The sequence below is a fragment of the Parus major genome, chromosome 2 (assembly GCF_001522545.3).
Source record: "Parus major isolate Abel chromosome 2, Parus_major1.1, whole genome shotgun sequence".
NCBI lineage: Eukaryota > Metazoa > Chordata > Aves > Passeriformes > Paridae > Parus > Parus major.
Genome location: NC_031769.1, coordinates 26539028 through 26560806, shown reverse-complemented (window position 1 = coordinate 26560806; position 21779 = coordinate 26539028). Strand labels below are relative to the sequence as shown.

The 21779-nt window shown below is 35.9% G+C and overlaps 1 protein-coding gene across 7 annotated transcripts in view; it reads right to left on the bottom strand.

Moving 5' to 3' along the window:
• The window catches only part of PHF14 (PHD finger protein 14), a 162416-nt gene that overhangs the window by 93107 nt on the left and 47530 nt on the right, over nucleotides 1–21779 (bottom strand). For all 7 annotated transcript variants that reach the window (XR_004495784.1, XR_004495786.1, XR_004495785.1 and 4 more), the window contains exons 14-16: nucleotides 15765–15933; nucleotides 1587–1637; nucleotides 1306–1427 (exon numbers count right to left, since the gene is read on the bottom strand). Coding sequence is in view for 4 of the 7 variants with exons in the window: in XM_015618064.3 (XP_015473550.1) it covers nucleotides 1306–1427; nucleotides 1587–1637; nucleotides 15765–15933 (342 nt within the window). In the remaining 3 variants the exon portion in view is untranslated. The remainder of the gene's footprint in view (nucleotides 1–1305; nucleotides 1428–1586; nucleotides 1638–15764; nucleotides 15934–21779) is intronic.

Below are 21779 nucleotides of genomic sequence, written 5' to 3'. Positions count from 1 at the left end.
CAAAATGGTATTTCTGTATCTTTTATTTCTTGTAAACTATAGGGCTTAAGAAAGTCCTTTATCTTGTCATGGGAGATAAAAACCTGCTGCCAGCAGTCCTCATCAGTGTAAGTGTGTGAGCAATTCCTGTAACATCCCCCTCTATTCCACAGTCTGGTTCTGAGCAGGATCTAAGATTCCCCAGCAGCAGTAGCTTGTCTATGTATGAGAGTCACACAGTTACTGATGAGCTTGTACAGGCACTCCGTCCCCAGCCTGGAAATACAACTACACTGGCACACAACCTCGAGATGTTACCAACTTCTATGGTAAATCACATCCTGTGGTTGATACTAACACCAGCAATTCTGAGTATGCACAAGGCATCTGTACCTGTGACACATCCTGATTACAAAGCTATGTGTTGCTTGCCTATATCACCAGTGATTCTGTCCTTTCTCATAACTCTGACTCCCAGAAATAAACTAAAATACTTATTTTGGAGTACTCCTTCCAGTTAAAAGCAATATCTGACCTACAGTGAAGAACTCGTCTAGAAAAATCTCATTGAAGCATACAGGACCTAAATACAACACACTTTTAAAATCTGAACTTTTAAGATCATTTTAATGAAATCTCTGTAGATTCAATTAAAATCCACCTTCTCATTGATAAGGTCCACGATTCTTCTTTCAAGAATTGTGAACAGTTTTTACAGCTTTGCAAAGAGGCTACAATGTGAGCTATAAAGTCAAAATCCACAGAAGTTGTGGTCAATGGTAGCTATTTAATAGCAGCTATTCTACAATTTAATTAGATTTCTGCACCTACTAAAACACCATTCAATGGTCTTTTTTTCATTTCTGTTTCAGATAAGAAACATGATTATCAAACCCTTTCATGATCTGCATTAATGGAGTAGCATTAATACCTTTTTAAAAACATAAATTCTTCATAATCCCCATTTCAGCTCATAAAATCATTGATTATTTTAATTTAATTACTTTTAGGATGCTCATGCAGCTTTAATATCATTAAAAGGTTGGTTTATCTTTCTGACCTGCTCTAAAACATTGACAATTCACCCTGATGAGAGCAAATTAATTCTCCTGTGTTAGAAAAACATATTATCTTATTTATTTAAAATATAAATGTTTTTGGCAGATCAGTAAGTGAATCAAGTCAGTATTTCTGATGTGTTGTTACCCATAAATAAGGGGAGGAAATTTATTGTGTTTTCAGAAAGTACATTTTCTTCATTTTAATCACAACACAGTGATAAAGATGGGACTTTAACTTCTCATAAGATCAGAGTTTCAAACCTACCTGACTAGATTTTCATTGTCTCCAGTGCCTTTGCAGGTAGCACACTCAGTCCTTAAATCCTCTGACTTGGGCTTCTTTTGCAGCACAGACTGTCGTTGCCTTCGTTCCCTGGGAATACGTTCCTGTCACAGCAGAAGGCAAAAAGAAAGGAATGGGGGGGGGAAAGGAAGGAAGGAAAGCAAATATTTTCAATTATGGCATGGAAAATAACAATTCAGCCCAAAGTTTAATTTTTTGTGAAACTGTTAAAAAAACAAACAAACAAAACATTATATTCCAACCTCAGGTTTTTCTTCTTCAGGCACAAAGCTTCGTTTTCGTCCTCTAGTTCTCTAGAAGAGAATACATTTAAAATTCAATGTTAGGTAATTGAATGATTTTGCTATTTATCTATTATTCCTTACAACAAAAACATATAGCAGGAAATAATTTAAAGCATTATGTACAGAACCACTGCCAGGCAACCACACTAATCAGCATTAGGACAATAGCTTCACATTCTGAATATAAATGTATAGAACTAGCCAAAAAGTAAATATAAACATTTGACCATGTTAAGTGTTATTCTTAAATAAACCGCCACTAGAATTACAAATCTCAAAGACACTGGACAAACTTCCCAAAATTATTAATTTGAAAATTGATATGAACAGTGTATTAAAATAAACTCACTGACCACTAAAATGTGGTCTATTTATAAGCCAAGTGATAAGATTAAAAAAAAATAAAACTAAAGAACTTTACCAAAACAGAAATGCAAAATAACGTACGGATTTTGAGGAGTAACAAGAATTAAAACTTTCAAACTGAAGCTTAATATAATGTGTATATGGCAAATGCTCATAAAGCTGTAGCATATACCAACATACGACTGCTACGCACCAGATGTTTCTGATGATTCTACACAAAAAAACTAGAATATTTTTCCAAATTGCAGTTGGCCAAGAAAGTATAAAGACCAACAGTGTGAAGGACAAGGGATATTCATGGCTGCAACAAAGAACACCAAAGGTTTACAAGCACCTTTTAAGTTCATACATACAACCTGCATGAGTTCAGTTGCCAAAATTTGTCATTGAAACAGTAGCATTATTAACCTGCCTGTGTTATATAACTGCCACAAACTGACAATATCACTCTTTCCTTCTTGTTTAAAAAGGAAAGTATATTAGAAAGGATGTGGAAGGAAATCAGAAATATCAGAGACTATTCCAGTAACTTAAAATGTCTGACACACAGACACTAGTAACATAAATACATAAAAAACCCATGAAAATTCTTGTTTTGATGGGAGAAAAATCATCACATTAGAAAGTAATTTATCATACCATAAAGAAAATCACTGCCTTCTTTATGGTTTCCCAAAACTTTTTTTGAAGCAGCTGGTGTTCACTTCAGAAAAAGCAAAAAACAGCTCATCAAAAACATCTCAGACCAGATTAGAAGCACAAGCAGTCATAAATTCAATTCCAAATAAGCTAACAATACAATTCTTCTCCTGTTTGGGTCCTCTTTGAAGGTGATTTATACTAGCTTCAAATTAAAGATAGTTCACTATTGTAAACTGTTTTACAGATTTAAATACTGCTACACTGCAAATAAACCTGCCGCTTCAACACATCTAAACCTTTATACTAATGCAGATTTTGATCTGTGTACATTAATAACATTCTTTTTGGGAAGATTCTCCTTTTTTAGACAACTACTTAATGCTACTTAACACTAGTAGTAACAATGAATGTACTGGAATAGAAAGTGCTAGTCTATTTCATGGCTCTTTAGAATACTTTAATTGGCATTCTCTTTCTCACTTCCCTAAGGGTGATTTATTAAAAGATGCAAAACCTTATCTATTTAATACGTATCAGTATTTACTATACATTTACTAATTGAGGTGTTCTGAGTTCCACAAGCCACACAGTAGTGCCAAAATTTGGAAAAAAATATTTACTACATATAATGGAATTTATCAATGTAATATTAGAGGCATTAATGTAACATGGGCTGCATGTCAAGTACAGGTTACACAGTTCAAGGTCACTGCAAATTAAAACTAGACAAAAAAAGTTTGATCAGACACCAGCACACTAACTGCCAATTTTACTACTTTCAGCTTCTGGAATTAATCCTAAGAACATTTACAAACTTTGACAATTTTAAGCTATGGAGGCCCTCCTGAATGCAGCTGTGTAAAGACTATAATGAAATAGGTAAAATGGTGCATGACAATAAAGGCACTATTAGGGTCCACACTCTTCATGTATAAGCAGCAAGAGAAAAGAGTGTATGCCTTGCACCATCAGAGTAATGCTGTCTTGAAAACTGATAGATAATTTGGATATCTAGGTAATGAAGACACTACTTTTGACTCTAAATAGAAAGTATTGCAAGTTAATAACTGTGTTTTAAGGAATAATGAAACACATATAAACTTCAGCAAAAAGAAGATACCAGCTTTATAAATAATTTAGTCACTTTTGCCAAGAAAATGCTAGTTTGCACCTGTCTGCTATAAAATGTGTGAGGTGTATATATATGACCAGAAATGTCACATTAAATTACACTTTCATTATGTTTTCATTAGCTTTCTAAATTTTCAAACATACTTGAGTTTGTTCAATAATCCCTAGAAAACAGACATTAGAATCAATATTTTTAGCACACATATTTGAAGGATATTTGATATGCTTTTAAAATAGCAATTTTTAGTCCTTTTTTTCCAAATGGACCTCCATAGTTAAACATATTTTCAATGCTTCTGCTCAGATCATTTTACTATTGCAAGCATTCAACATGAAAAGTTAAGATCAAATTAACAACTGAAAATTGAATATTGTTTGATTTTCAGCAACAGCCCTCCAGTAACTTGACATTTTTAATTTTATATATGTTGTCACTAAAGTTACCTTACAGGTTAACAGGAAAGAATCAGGTAAGTCTGGATTACTTTGTTCAATATTATTCATTGCTGTTTGCCTCAAAGTACTGTATTTTAAACTGCTTTGAATAATTTCTGTCATTAGCAGGCTCAGAATGAAAGCATCAGAGATTATAAATATAAAATATTAGTGCTGCATGTACTTGCCATAATCAATTTAAGATTTGTTATTTAAAAGTAGCTAAAGGAACCTTGCTATTAAATGGCATATATTACAACTGAGATAAATTTGTTCATATTTAAAATTTATTATGTTATCCAGCAAAATATGCCCATAAAGACAGTGATTTTCTTTTAAATCAAAATACCTGAAAATTCAGAGATAGCTACAGAGATAGCTTCAATGGAAGATTTCCCTATATCATAAAACGGAACAAGACAGTTTTGTGAAATTTGTTCCTGCATTTCTGAAGTGTTCAAACCATAAATCAGGAAAGCAAAGTCATGTTATCAGCACTCAAGCAAAATCCCAATTAATGTCAGTGCTATCCCAGCAGCTTTTTTATTTTACTGAAGAAGGTAGAAATGCTGTAAAACTTCTACCATTTGGGATGAACAGCTCAGTCCAGACCAAAACAGAGCAAGGTGTGGATTAGAGAGATACAACCCACACATGGCAACTGTGACAAGGTGATGAATTCTTCAGAACAAGAATGATAATTCAAAAAAAAGTACAGGACAATGTAAAGTGATTCAAAATATGTACCTATAAAATTTTCTTCGTGTAGAAATAAAAGATTTCTGTGAAAAATTATTTCAAATGTTGACATTAAATGATTGCTGACTGGAAAGTCCTCAGTTGTGTCTCATCCTCTGGAATTCGTTCAGTGAGCACCACAGTAAGGACAAAGTCTGTGATGTGCTCAGACATCTTCCCTTACTAGCAACAGTAAGATTCCAGCCATTGAGCTCTGGAGCCCACAGCATCAGAGTAGAATCACCATGCAGCTCTGTTTACTACACAGGCAGCTGAAGATTTAAAATTAGATGCCTACAGCTAAGGGCTGATTCTATATAACCTTAACTGCCCCAAAAACTCAGACAAACATGCCAAGGTCATAGCAAGTGCAGACTATTTTTCATTTTAATCCCGTCACAATTATGGCAGTGAAATAATACAAATAAAGGAATAAACTGACACAAAAAACATTTGAATTAATAAATTTGACCTCCTGATACTATACCACAATACTTCTATTCCCTTCCCTTCTTAACCTTTTCTTCTCTACTGTATCCAAACCATTACTCCCTACTTCCCTATACTGAAGTTCTCCACATGTTCCTCAACTAAAGTGAGAACTTTTTCCATACTCAGACCTCATTCTTCCCATTCAGCAGCTCTAAAAAATACTTCAACACTTATTAGGCATATATAGCACTCAATCAACTACTGCAATAATGGGTCTACTAAATGTTAAAGGCAATGCTACTATAGCAGTAGGCAAGTAACTAAGTTATTTTCATTAAGAAATCAAGTTGAAAGCTGTAATTATTTGAAATAAACAGTCCAAAGACTTGGCTGCTGCATCACAAAGAACATACTGAACTGAAAGAGAAAAATAGTACCTTATTTCATCAGCAATACATCCCAAAATAGTCTAAGCAGCCCAAGAAAGGTCAATGAATTAAAATTAAAATGCCAGCTAAAAACAGAAGCATTTTTAAACAAGAATGAAACACTTTGATAAAAAAGTTAAAAATTATAAAAGATAAAATAGATTAAATTCTTCTTGTTAGTTCTTTTTAGCAATACATTTTGAGAAGACACATCTCATCAAACACACTGCTAATTAAACTCTTTAAAATCCTGTAAAATTATGTTCCTTGGGTAAAGAAACTAAGCCATTTGATCCAGTGAAATCGTTGAGGTGAAAACAATCCACCTTTTCCAAGAATATATTACTAAAGGTTTAGCCTTCATAGCAATTTTAATGCTCTTCCTCTGAAAAGAGCAATGCTCCAAATAAATGAAACCTAAAGATTAACAATGTCCTTTTTGCCTTTTACTTTATGGCTTACTATCTTAAGGAGGTTAGAGAACCATCCCACGTTATTAAGGAGTATCCCACCTGATCTATTTCAGTTATTTTGTTAACTTCTGATTTTACATTTAGTAGTTGGAAAAGAGAAAATCCTACCTGTTGCCTATTGTTTTAAAAATTCACACAAAACATTACAAGGGGCCCTGGAGAGAAGCAGTGGGGGCATCACATGTATACAGCTATCAATTCTGGGAAGAAAAAGAAGTAGAAAAACAACCAGCACTGGATTGTTCCTGTCTAGTCTAAATTGTAATGATCTAAGTTGACAGTTATTACAATATCCCATAAAATACACATAATTTTATAATAAACAATGCAAGTATTAAAACACAATTTAGAAAGAATGCTAGAGAAAGCCTTGGGAAAAAAAATAGGAGAAAAAGAGCATACACTTCCATAGCCAAGGGAAGGCTAAATAAAAAAATTGTTTTTTTTCAGCCATCATGCTTTGTGTCACAAAAGTATCCATCTATGCTGTGCAACATTCTGCTGTTACAGAGTGGAAACCTGCATGCTGGCATATGGAATTAAAAGAATCAGGACTTAAATGGCTAAAAAAACAGAATATCAACACAATAAATTAATAATGAAAGATGAAGTCAGAAATTACACAACGTGACATATATCAAATTAATGAGGGATATAGGGCAATGCAAGAGAGGAAATGGTGAATTCAAGACACTTTGAAAAATCTGAACATTAAAAAACATTGTCCAAAATTGAATGAAAATATGCTGAGGGTAAATGTGATCAACAATGGCTTCAAACCCAACAGTGGGAGAAGAAGAAAGACTCAAGTGGGGGTATCCATTTTGAGCTTGGAAATGCTAGAAATGAATGCTTACATTTCGTGTTTTTGTTTATAAGCAACTGGACAATATGAAATACATAAAATGAGGAAGATTAGATAATGCATTGACTACAAGATTGTGAGTATTCTCAGAAAAATAAATTCCATACATGAGACAAGTGAAAGATATCTGTGAAGAACAAATAAAGCCTAGGATGAACACTACAGACTGCAAAAGGAAACAAAGCAGCAAAGGAAACAGTCTGTTTGCCATCACTAACAGATGCAACAAGTTGATATGTTAGCTTCCAGGTAAGAAAGCACAATGGTGAACAGGACAGAGTAAGTGCCCACATGACCCAAAAACACTGTGGCTGTCACCAAACCTCACTGTTATGTTTCACTGTTTATGCTTTAAACCAGTTCATCCAAAGACTGCAATAGAAGACAGAATGTTCCCTTGGAGCACTTTTGCTTTGGCAGTTGGAAGAAAAAAACCTAACATGATTGATCCAGAACTTGTAAACCAGCCAAAACAGAAGGGATGATTCCCTCAAGTCAGAAGTATATGCTCCTCATGAGCTTTTTTCTGAAGTGACCCTAGAGGATAAAAGTGCATACTGTCATCTATTTAATTTCTTGTTTTTCACAAGAAGATATAGAGGAGTCAACAGTGTTAACAATACATGGAAAAGAATATGAAATACTGAAAGCAACTGTGGCCAGTGGCAAGGCCTCAAGTCCACTCCACAAAAAGTGAACTAGCATGGACTGGATTTGATCTCCTGTGCCACAGTTTTTCAGAAGATCAGTGATGATTTCTGCATGGTAATTTCAAAATGCTCCTTAAGAAAGAAAATATAAATGTAGAAGGGTTATATTATGATGATATTTAAGATACACCTGACTTTCAAAACTATTGGTACTACAATAATTTCTTTCCTCTGCAGAAAGTCTATAGCAGTTGTTCTGTGTGTGTTATAATTTTAAGAGGGCAAAATGCGAAGAACTGCAGATGCTTTGATTTTTGGAGATGTATAAACTTCACATTTCTTGTCAGAAATAATAGCACATATTGATTTATGTTTCCCTGACAGACCTGTGGCTACAGTGACTACTTGAAAAAGACACACAGCTGTCTTTTACACCCACAGAAATGCACAGCAAAAAGGACCAGTATAAGATTACACCCATGTTTTAATTCTGGATACTACCTGAATTCTTCAGACATTTGCATTTCTATCTTATGTAAAGTTGTAGCTGACACACTAAAATTAATGATATGCTTCCACTGTTTTACCTTTTATCAAACTATGTTTCATAGATATGTATCACACATATCAAAACCAGCCAAACCCTCAACTCTCTCACTTATGCAGCCTTTAGCACATACTGCTAAGGATAATCTAAAGACAAAAATAAATCAGTAAACATTAGAATGCTATATAATCATTACAAACAAAAAAGGTCAATGCAGGAGAATTTCACCAGTACAGAGCAGAGAATAACTCTGATATAAAACACAAGCAAAAGAGAAAACTCTCAGAAAATGGAATTGAGGAAACTTTCTCCATACCAAAAAACTGACTTAATGAAACCAGTACACTATCAATAGCATGCATAACACAAACTACAAAAGCCTGTGAAAAAAGCCACACAGGTTGAAGCTGCACAGATAACATGTTTTCTATGCTGTTACACATTAACCATGACCATTTTGCCAAGATAGCAATTTTTAAATCATGATGTCATCCACTCCTAATGAAAAGTTAGAAATTACAAACTTTCTTTGACAATGAAAAGGTTATGATGAAATACATGGCAGAAAAAATTCCTTTTGACTCTCCTTGCTTTGTTAGAAGGCAGAAGAAATGTTCAATTGATGGCACCACACAGTCAAAATAATTTCAAATACAGGTAAGGACTGCCATGTAGACACCAGATGGCACACTCGTTCAGTACAGATCAAAGTGAGTATCTTAAATTGTATATATTGCTACTATTCAAAAAATATCTCTGAAATAATTATTACATTTTCCAGAAAAATGACAGTAGTAAAAAGGGAACTGTCAGATAAAAAGAAACAGCAGTAAATCAAAACATGATTATAAAAAGAAACAAGTCAACCATGAAGCTTAATTACACAGAATTACAATTTTTCTCTATATTTTTAGTTTCCATTGTCTTGACAACTTTTTTTCCCTAGAAAATCAAAAATTTTGCAACATTCCTGCTGTCAAGCAAAACTATCAATGAGTCCATCAATTAACTTGTAACTACTGTTCCTCAGGCTTAAAAAAGTAACAGAATTTGAGGAAGAGAAGGATTGACTTCTATCCTTTTTAACACTGATTTCCTCCAAAGCACATGCTGAGAGAACTGAAACAGAAGCAGGAAGACAAAAAATGCCAGAAAGGCTCGGTTTTCAGTTGTTGCTAAAACAAGTAACTCTTTCCTGGAAAACTCAAGAGTACTTATTTACAGATGTGATAGATACACTGGTTACCTTTACTTACAGAGATACCAGTATTGACACCATTGGAATATCATTTGGAATATGTCCATTTCTCCATGCCTTTGCTGGATGAAAAAACAAGTGATTTTTCATCTGCAGGTCTTTTTTTCTTCTTGCTTTCTTAAAAATCAAACCAACCAACTAAAACAATCCCAAAACTCCAAACAAAACAAAAAAACCCCAAAATGTAAAACTCTGATATGCTCCATTTGCTTGAAGCATTGTGGAAGAGCTAGATCTTACTTCACTCCATTCTGAATTTGATCTGAAGCCAAAAGAGTCCTATATTATCATGTATCCATGTATTTGGCAAGCTGAAATAATTCTTTTATGTATTTGTGACATTTGTGATATTATGATGTCATAGACTCAGTTGAACTTTTCTATAAATTGAGGAAGAAAAGAAAGTTATTTTACAATGTTCATTATTATGAAAACTTTAAGTTTCAGGAAGTTGACTGACCAGTGTTTTTTTTTTTTTCCTAGAGCATTTATGTTCAATTGACAGCAACTAATCTTTAACTTGTGTATGTCAAAACCATAACACATACTTTTTACTGTTAAACAGAAAAATTATTGTGTGTTCCTCTGGATTACATACAATAGAACTACAGAAAAAAGATTTGCAGGTTTCAAATAACAAAAACAAGTTTGGTATCAGAGCATCAGAACACTTAATTTACAGGCTTCAACAATTAAGTTTGCAAAATTTCATCTTGTAACACCGGGTAGATAGCTGCTTCTCAATAAAAATGAATTAAAAAATGGAATTTCTGCAAAAACAAGTTCTGCAAAAACCCCCAGTATGTTCATTAAGAGTACCAGGATCTGACAGCATTTATTGGAAGATGGAATATCCAACAACACAAACACTACTTAACTTCAAAGGACACACCAGCATCCCTTCAACTCTTAGAGCACACAGCTAGCCCCAGAAGCACAAAATTGCTTTAGATGTTGTATGTATGTGACACAGAGGAACTGCATTATACTTCCAGACAACAGCATATATAGTAGGCAAAGCACAGTGTATGAATTTTTTAAAAATATACTTAAGATCATTTTTTCAAAAGGACATAAGGAAAACTCTTATTTTGCAAAAGTAAGACACCAGACTAACAAAACAATTCCAGCAATGACATGTCTGATAAAAAATAATCTGTGCATTTTTTTTTATTCCAGGATAGCAAATGAAGTCGACAGATTTTTAAAAGCTATGTTTTTATAAACTCTGAAAATCTGAACGTACATAGCTCAGCAGAGTAAAACCATTAATCTCTCGATTTACTGCTGACAAATGCTATTTGATTCTCTTTAAAGTATTTTCCAAAGAAATAATCTATTCTATAATATTTATGAAAAAAATATTGAAAGAAATGGCACAGTTTAGAAAAGCAAATGTTAAAAAACATATTCAGATTTATAATATAAGGAAGGTGTTTATAGATCTCTGGTTTATGCAATTAGCTGTTGATTTCTATTAGTTATTTGCTAATTGTTAGCTACTAATTTCAATGAAAATAACTAGCAGCAGAAATAATGATTTGTGATGCTTATAAAGGTGTGAAATTGGAATTATAAAGATAACAGATTTTAAATAAACTTAGTTTAAAAGGCTATGCACTGAAATGCAAAGAATCTTAAAAAGGCCACTACATATGGCTTGAAATGTATAAATCATAAACAATTCAATGAATTCTGTCTGCAAATGCAGCCGTTTTACAACAGAATTAAGTATAAAGACCTACTGTCTTTTTTATTTACATTAATTTGTCACTTGTACAGACCCCAGCTCAGAGTAAATGTATGGTATATTTAAATTCACCCTTGTATATTCACTTACATGCTCTTAGGAAGCTTAAAATCAGAAAGGTCTTCTTGTAAACTTAAGTTACATTTTAATGTACAATATGATAGTTGCTGTCTCCAAAATAATCAAGTGCAAATGGCCGGACTTTCTCTCTGATTTCCCATTTCTTTGAAACAGCTGCTCTACAATGCAGAAATGACATCAGCCTGCTACAGGATGAGGATGGTCACCTCACAAAGAGGAACACACACAAGACAGAGATATTTAATGCTTTCTTTGCCTCTGTCTTCAACAACAGCGACAGGCTAACGGGGTCCCAGTGCCCTGAGCTGGAAGACCATGGTTGTGAGAATGATAAATTCCCAGTCAACCCTGAGTTTGTGTGGGATTTACTGCTCCAGCTGGATCTCTCTAAGTCTATGGGGCCTGATGGGATTCATCAGAGAATAATCAACTGCCTCAAGTCATTATAAAACCTCTTTTGATGATTTTTGAGTGGTCTTGGGAATCCAAGAGATCCCAGTTGACTGGAAGCTAGCGAATGTCACGGTTTTCAAGAAGGGAACAGAGGACCCCAGAAACTACAGACCTGTCAGTCTCACTTCAGTGACTGGTAAAATTATGAAGATTATTCTGGGAGATATTGAAAAGCTCTCAAAGGACAACAGTCATCAGTAAGAGCCATCATAGCTTCATGAGAGGAAAGTCCATCCTGCCAAACTGGATTTCCTTAGGTTATAGTGAATGAGGAGATACCAGACTGGCAACTTGTCACTGCAGCACTAAATATGAGGCCCAGTTCTTCTCAGCGTCTTCATAAACCACTTGGACACAGGATGTGAAGATATACTATTGAGGTTTACCAATGATACTAAATTGGGAAGAGCTGCTGACTCCCCCAAAGGCAGAGGTTCTGCATAGGGTCTTAAATGATAGGGGTGGGCAATTGCCAATTGTATCAAGCTTAACAAGGGAAAGTGCCAAAATTTGACCCTGGGATGAGGCAACCCTGGATGTACAGACAGACTGGGGAATGAGAGGCTGGAGAGCAGTGCCACAGAAAGGGACCTGGGGGTCCTGGTCAATGTCAGGATGAACATGAACCACCAGTGCCCTGGCAGCCAGGAGGGCCAACCCTGTCCTGGGGGGCATCAGCACAGCATCACCAGCCAGGCCAGGAGGGGATTGTCCTGCTCTGCTCTGAGCTGGGGCAGCCTCACCTCGAGTGCTGGGGGAAGTTCTGGGTGCCACAATATAAAAAAGATATAAAGCTATTAAAGCTATCAGAAGGAGTTCAAAGGAAGACTACAAAGACGGTGAAAGGCCTAGAGGAAAAGACGTGCAAGGAATGCCTTGCTCAGCCTGGAGGAGACTGAACGGAGACCTCACTGCAGTCTCCAGCTTCCTCACATGGGGAAGGGGAGGGGCAGGCAGTGATCTCTTCTCTCTGGTGACCAGTGAGAAGATGCCAGAAAATGGCCTGAAGTTGGGTCAGGGGAGATTTAGGGTTGGATATTAGGAAAAGGTTCTTCATCCAAAGGGTGGCTGGGTTCTGGCACAGGCTCCCCAGGAAAGTGGTCACAGCTCCAAGCCTGAGAGAGTTCCAGAAGGCTTTGGACAATGCTCTCAGGCACATAGTATGGTTCTTGGAGCTGACCCATGCAGGGCCAGGAGTCAGATTTCAGGGATCCTTGCGGGCCCCTTCCAACTCAGAACACTCTGATTCTATGATTCTATATAAATACACTGTGAAGTATTTGAAAGTTAAGCTTTCAAAATAGAAATACTGTAGAGTGCTCACAGGGTTCTTTAAAAAGCATTAGGTTACAAAATACTGTTCTGGCACACAATTAACTGTACAAGGGAGAAGCACTGTTCTGACTCTGAATAACCTGCTTCAGTCCCAGTTCTCTCACACTTCCAAATTACAGACGGAAACTGACTTTCCAATAATCATGTAGAAGTTGTGACCACTAGTGTGCTCCAACTGTCACAGGTCTCTGGCCAGATGATCTGGTTTTGGCTGGGATATAGTTAATTTTCTTAGTAGTAGCTGGTATAGTGCTGTGGTTTTTTGATTTAGTATGAGAATCACAGAATATTCTGAGTTTGAAGGGACCCACAAGGATCATCAAAGTCCAGCTGTTAAGTGAATGGTCCATACAGGGATCATAACCCTGGCATTATTAGCACCATGCTCTGACCATCCAAACTACTCTGGTCTCAGTAAAGCTGATAGAATATACTGATAATACACAGATGTTGCTGTTATGCATACCTCAAATCAAGGGCTTTTCAGTGCCTCATGCTCTGCCAGGGAGGAGCTGCAGAAAAAGCTGGAAGAGAGCACAGCCATGACAGCCTGACTGAACTGAAAAAGGGATATTCTACACCACAGAACATCATGCTCAGTATATAAACTGGGGGAGTTACCCAGAATGGGGCCAATCAGTGGAGGGGGAAACAGTCAGTGACTAATGCTTCTCTTTTATAGAGAAACCCTGTTCTCAGGGCAGCAATGATGTTATCGTGCAAATCTGTATGTTGTACAAAAGCAGAGAACTGGAGAGAACTGAAAGAGAGACTGAAAATTCAAGTAGAGGAATAAAATCTTTCTTAGACTGGTAGCAGTAATTTTTCCACAGTGCAACACCATACAGTGACAACACAGTATGCCACTGAAAGTTAATTAATCTCTGTATTACATACTACAATGTGTGTATGTATGTATGTGTGTATTATGTAACACGTGAAGCCCTAAATCACCAATGTAGCACCAGTTCAGCAGATCACAGTGCCACAGCATGAGGGGAACACTTCAGGGCAATCAGACCTCTCTCTATTTTGCACAGAAGAACCTCGGGAGTTATTACATGGGCTTTAGAACAAACCAATCTTGTATTCACATGGATTTCTGAACAATGCCTTATATTACTCCTTTTTTTATTACAGCTACAAATGTCTTTCCTGCAATAATTTTAGTTCTCTTTAGTCCCAGAATCATGATTCACCACAGTCTAAGAGCATTACATTAGGAATAAAAAGAGAGAGAGAAAGAGCACAAAAAATGGGAGATGAGATACAAAGGGTTCAGTAAGCAGAACACCAGGTAAGTCTTCTTTCTTTGTAAGTAAAAGCATTACACCAGTAAGTACAACCTACCCACGCAGCTGTAAGATTCTATGAGCTCTTATGAATAAGAAGGATGGGTACTTTCCCTTCCTTCAATGACAAAAAGAAAGAAGTTTCTCAAAATTTAATTTTGGATTACTCATACTCCTAATAGTCTGAGCTAAATCGATCAGTTTGGCTTGAGTCATTCTCACAAGTTCCGAGTCACAGACTGGGAAAAGGAAGCCATTAAGTAAATGAAAGCTGTGGCCCAAAATTCAACATTTAGGACTGGGTCAGGAAAACACTTGCTTAATCCTATCAGTGTACGTTTAGTATGGTATCTGCTAGTATAATTCTAAAATGTCTAGAAAGCTTTGTGCAGAAAATAAAGTTGTGCTGCATGAGAGATGAGGTTTATCTAACTTTAATGTGAGAAGTTTTAATATTTCCTGATATTTAGAAATATATTGGAAGATGAACCACTTATGTCTGAAGGGATAAGGGAACACTACTCATCCCATAATCTGGACCTAAATGCCCTTTGATATTTTTATGTTCTTTTTATAGGTGGTATGATGCATCACATATGAAAAGCCTTGTTTCTGAAGAATTAGGAGAGCAAAATTTAAGGAAAAGTGCACAGTGATTAATAAAAAAGAATTCCTTTCTTTTTTTCCTTTGAATTTCTTTCAAAGGAAAGAAAGATGCTAAATACCTCATCAGTACAGAAAGCAAGAGGTTTTGCTTGTCTTCTCAAAATTCTATCCACCACGAAAGTTTAAGAAAACATGCATTGACTAGCAAGACTAGGAAGTCAAAAAAACTGCAGTAACAGTCTTGGGATGGTCACAAAATGTGCAGTCACGCAGCAGGTTGCCTGAAGATAAGGCAATTATTCCTGCAGATAAGGAAATTACTAATTATTTTACAGCTATATATAAATCTACCCTAGCACATGTCCTTACTGCAACAGCGAAGAAGAGCTGTTAAGGCTAAGTTTAAGTGCAAACTGAATTTTTCCTTAAGCCTGTTCAGCTCTTCAGTTAAGTACCATGTTTCCCAGCTTTCTATTTTAGCAAAACAGTATTTACCACAACTAATAGAACACTAAAAGGAGAAAATGGAATATATAACAAAAAAAGAACATCAATCTAATTTAAATCCCTCAATTTAAAATGTCCACAGTGTAGGTTATCTGAAACATTATTATGAATATAAGCCTCAAGCACATCAACTCCACCATCATTTACCGTGTTTCTGATTGGAATTTTCTTCGGTTCTGTTGGCACATCCTGAGGAACAAATTTCACTGGTTCCTTAATTTGCCTCCTTGATCTTTTGGTCCCATCTGGTAAGGTTTCCATGGCAATATCAGCCTCCATATCACTGCTACCTGCCTGGTCACACTCCGAGCATTGCCTGCAAAGCGGAAGATTTTAAGACTGCAGTCACAAGAGCAGAAAAAGAAACATATTGAAGTGTTTGTGTTTAAGTCTAAAATGTACATTTTTAAGCAACCAAGCAAAACTTAAGTAAGATCATCTTATTTTCCTGACAGTACTTAACTTTGAAAACCAAGATTCTGAAAGTAGGAATTAATCTTCAAGAAAAATGCTCCCTATTTCATAACTTTCATTCTACCACATCTTCATTTTTAAAGCTGCCCACTGATATCTAATCTATTAATTACTGCAGCTGCTGCTGCAGTTTAATTATAGAATTATACAGTGGTTTGGATTGGAAGATATCTTAAAAGATCATCTAGTTCCCATCCCCTGCCATGGGCAGGAGCACCCTCCACCAGACCAGACTCTTAATCTTTACAATGACATGCTGCTGAATTCATTCCAATGAGAACATGCTTTAGTGGCAGGGATTTGGAGGACATGTTTAATATGAAAATAAAATGTAATATGTATTTCCTAAGGGAGTGGGTTTTAAATCTGAATAGTTGGGAGAAAATTACAAACACAAAAGCTAGGGACATATATTAACAAACTTTAAACACTAAACTGAAAAAAAAAAAGCTTGAGTTTCTGAAAAGTACAAAATCACCATCAGAACCTCAAAAATTAAGAAATGTTTAAGTAATTCCATTAAACAAGCTCCATAACATAAGTAACAACATAAGAATTCATCAGGATTTGTTTTTATTTGCAAAAAATCATCTTATGCAAAGTCATAAATGCAGATATTCACTAAAAGCATGTTAATGAAAACATAAAAATTATGCTCACTGCAAGAGCAAGTTTTAATTACTTCTCACACTACACTTCAATTCAAAAAACTACAAGTCCATTCAAATAAAGTCCAATTCACCCCTGTCCTCCTATTAAACATTTTTTTTAGTAATACCAACCAAAAAAAAAATCAACACAATATTCTGCTATTAGTTAGCATAAACAAGGAAAAGCACACTGAAATTATCTAAATGATAGAGCAAATTGGCTTTGGGAAGAGAGAAAATAAAAACCCCATGAATTTAACTATTTTGAGTTACATTTTAATACATGTTTATGACAAGAAGGCATATCCATGCTGTATAAACAAAAGCACAAAGTCAGATACACATTTTGTGTTTGAGTCTATTTGCTCCAATTTACACATTCAACAGGAATAGTTCTACTCCTCCTCTGAGCTTCTGTGAGGGCTAAAACAGTATGAAGTCCTTCAACTTTTCACCATATTTTCTAATTCTTTCAAAGCAATCCAAGCAGTATAATCTCAGATCTCTCCTAGCTATACCAAAAGACATCATGGTTTGCTACACAGAACAGTCAGATGAGAGGAAATCTCATCATGGATTGGGTAACAGATCAGTGTAACCCTAACTCAAGACCTTTCTCCTTTACATATACCTAAATTGTACATAATTGTGGCTACATTATAATGTTACAAAGATTCATCACCTCTTATCTCAAAAGCACTTAAGACAGGGTAAATAGGACACGTGAAAGTACTTGGAGTATTTGTTGGTCTAGAAAAGCAGAAGAACAGGGTAGATTGCAGGAAAGATAACAGTTTCTCCCCTCTCTCATCTAAGAATGGGAGTTTTTATGAACAGCCAAAGCACAGATCAGTTTATACACTTTTAAAACAGTTCTGGGCCAGCATAGAAGAGTATAGTCCTGCATTCTTCCCCTTTGTCCTGGTTAGAGGAAAAGGTGGATGGAGCTTTCAGCACTGTTTAATACCATACATCACACATTATCACTGGGGGTGTGGGTTCAGCAGGACGAGCCAAGCACCAGGAACTGAACGTTTGCCATCTTGCTTGAACCTCCTCAGAGAGAAGGCGCTGGGATCAGCTGGCCCCAGCCTCCTCTCCACCACTGCTGGTCCCCTCCTCTATTCCAAACCCCCTCCTGAGCTGGTGCAGTGCAAGCAGCCAGACAGAGCCCAAAACCCCAGCCGGAGCTGGTGGTTTGGTGCCAGCATCAGTCACACGGGACAGAGTTGGGCAAACGCCACCAAACACAGCCCAGCACAGCGGTCTGGGAAAAACAGCAGGAAGCACAGTGCAGTGATCTGGCTTACAGAGCTTCAGCCTAGCTCTTTGCTCGTTTCTTCACACTGAGGGGGCAGGGGAAGCTACAAGGGCTCTCCTCAGCTTAAAGCCTTTGTCTAGCAGCACTGTTTTTGGGAAAGTTTTGTTTGCTCCCAGACATGAATACCCTTTTGTGGGTACAAACTCTCTCTCCCTCTCTCTTTTGTTATCAATACTGCTGTGGTTATTGTGATTTTAGTAAATCTTTTCCCATTTCTCCTCCATTATCAGAAGGTGTGAGGGAAAAGGGAGCAGCTTACTTGGGAATTTTGTACTCTATGCTTGATAAAATAAGCAACACTTCTATTTACAAGCCTCAGTTTGCTACATGCACAGTCTTTGTTAACACCTCTAGGCTTTTCTAGAAGAAAAATATAAGGTACAATAGCTTTCACAATGCTACTTTTTACAGTTAAATGTTTACATAAATTTGTGTGAATAAACACACACAAATATGTATTTGCATGCACATAAGTAAATAAAGGCACACAGACCAAACTATTATTTTAAGAGTTTATGGAGAAAGACACTCCATTGATGAAGGAGAAAGAAGCTTTAAGTAACAATATTCGCTCAAAATCCTGCATGTCTGCTTAGCTATAAGTCACTTTGAGTTCTTTATTTTTTTAAGATGCATTGTTCTTAAAGCTGTCCAGCCCAAAGCTTTAAGGTCAATTTCCATTTAGTAAGCATCAGAGAGCCCTCCATAACACTGCAGCATCAAGTCCTGTCATTAACTTACGTACTGGAAAGCACAATGGAAATTACTATGATCTGTTTATGGAGATGTAAGCAATATCTATGAAAATGTTCAAAAATTCTATCAGAATTTCTTACAAAGCATTTATTTTCCCCATTATTATGGAAAAAATATGTGCTATGTATAAATTACAGAAATTGCTTCCATAACTTAAGAGCTGCACTAAAAATGACACTTTTATAAGAGAAACCAATAGTTGTAGGGTTTTACAACAGTATCTGGAGTTGGGAATCCAGTTTCTTCAGTCTACCACCCTGTACGTACAATTTAAATAATTCCTGTTACTTCTATGTTATTACAAGGGAAAGACACAATTTTATGCTACTTGTGTTCAGACAGTTCTACAGAAAATACTTAGGCAGATCACTAAAGTCCTGAAGTCTCACTATTATCCTATTTAAATATATATATGAAGCATTTTAACTTTTATGTTACTGAGGAAGACATGAAACATCTCAACCAAAAGATGAGGTACTGCATGCAAGTTCCTAAAATTTCTGTTTTTATGAACAGGCTTGCTCTGAAACAGGTTGTGCAAGTGTGAAAGCAATCAAAATTAGAAAAAACCTAGAGCTAGAAAAGAAAAGCAAAATCATACTATGATGGGGGTGGGGGGGTGTTGTGTGAATCACATAACAAAACTTCACAAATATATCAGAGGTAAAGGGGGAAAGGAGTTATAAACATGAACTTACAAACAACTTCTTGATTTATTGGAATAGACTCTACTATCACAGTCAACCATTTCTCACCATCCCTATTACAAAAGAGACAAACTTCAACTACAAAGCAGTTTGGCTGTTAGCTCCCATAGTGGCACAGAAAAGCTATTACAGACTATTACACTCCTCTGACTTGGAAACAATCTCTTTTCAGCTCTTCTTATCGTTTATTTCAACACAGTTCTTGAATTTAAAGTACTCTTCCCATTCTGCTGTTTAATCCCAATATAGTCATAGAAAAGAGCCATATGACTTCTTTTTGGCTATGCCACAGTCATGCTCACTTAATTTCAGCTCTTCAAGGACAAGCAGTGAACACAGAACCTGTCACAGCAGGTCACCTTTAGAGCTACTGCAACAATTTCAACTACCTCTAAATTAGCAAGCATTGCTATGCAGCATAAACAAAATAACAGGAGAAATGGTGCCAAGGAGTCAACTTTCAGTACACAGGTTTTGTTTTGCTTGTTTTGCTAGTCTAGACTTGCCTAATCTAGACCCACAGAGAAAATCAGTAGCAGGCGGTAATATGCCTACTTGAAAAATGTGCCTACTGCTAAAATTACTGGAAGTTTTTGTTCCATCAAGAAATCTCAGTACTGATTTGAAATCTCTTAATCATACAGAAAGTCTCTGATTAAGCACTAACAACCTACAGAAAAAAAACGAAATTGTGTGATTTTGTTGTGTTTTCAATGTTACTTGATACAAGAATCAGAGAGAAACTTCCCATCTCACAAACAACTTGTCAACTCACTAGCAGTGAGTTGGAAAAGAGCATATTCAAATTGCTTAGCAAATGCCACTACAATGCTTCCAGAAAAAAGTTCTCTCCAGTTTAAAAAGGAAAACTGTGCAGTTACTTACAGTGAGGCTTGTTTTCAATAAGGAAGACAAAGGTCTCACACATGCCCTCTGACAAATCACCTCTCACAACATTTACAAAGAATTAAGCCACTTTGAACTCAAGAAACATGGACCAAGCTTCAAGATGACACCTATGCTCTGTAAATTACACATGTAAATCCTGTACTGGAAGTGGAAAAAACCCAGGGCTGCTTTTATTCTGGAGATAAAAGACAGTATATATAAACCACATACAGTTATCAAAAAGCTTCTAAGAGCACCTTATAGAGTGTAAAGTTACAGAGTGTAACAAAAAAAGAAAATTTGCCATTTGCAACCACCCAAACCCTTCAATTAGGGCAAGTGACAAATACATTAAAATGTATATGTCATACTCCACTCAGATTTATGTAAGTTAATAAATTCATATCATTATCCAGTGACTCAGGATGAAAAAATATTTGAAGAAGTGCTGGATCAGTACTGGATGAATGAGGTCAGGAATATGAATGAATTTCAAGATACTGCTTTAGTATGGGACTACTGGAAAGGAACTCTACAGCTCATTCTGTCCTGTGACCAATACTCCCCACAGCAGTCACCACTAAAATAACATGGCCCTCTAGAACAAAAATAAAAACAACCAAGCTTACTACAACTATTAGTCTTTGTTTTGTCCATCTCAGCCCACAGTATTTCATATGCTACCAGCAGTTATCACTGTTTTTCAGCAATGTCATTCCAATAGAAGAAGCTAATCCTTGTTGGTAGCTTCCAAGCATTTTCTTAATGAAAATGTCAATATTTTATAATTAGAATTTGATTCATTATACTGTCTGCAAACACTTGTGCACCTTAGTACCAGTTAAAATCATTCTCTATGAGGAAAATACATCCAGAATGGCCAGAAGCATAAAAGCACACAAGTTGTCAGCAAGAATGATAAGACTTAGTATTATAAAAACATGTTAATCAAAATAATATGCAATTGTTTAATCAGCTGGATTTCTTTAATGAAAATGGCTAATTTTTAAATGTAGATAAACCACAGCATTTCATTGTATGGTTTAAACTTCTTATCTAGGAGTTGGACTTGATTCTTCAAACTCAGGATATTCTATGATTCTACTTTGAAAGCACAGCATCTAAACAGGCATAAATTAATGCTGTAATGTAATGTTACATAAAATAGTTCCTATGCTCCTCATCTCAAATCCATCTGAAATGAGGACAGGCTTTGAACTTAGTACGGCTCAAACTGATGTGTAAGATGTTATAACTGTTACCTTGAAGAAAACTGTCACACCTCCAAACAAGGAAAATTCTTAAGTGTTTTAAACCAGTTAAAACTAGCAAGCTGTGAAACACTGGTGCTCACCAGGTCTAAATT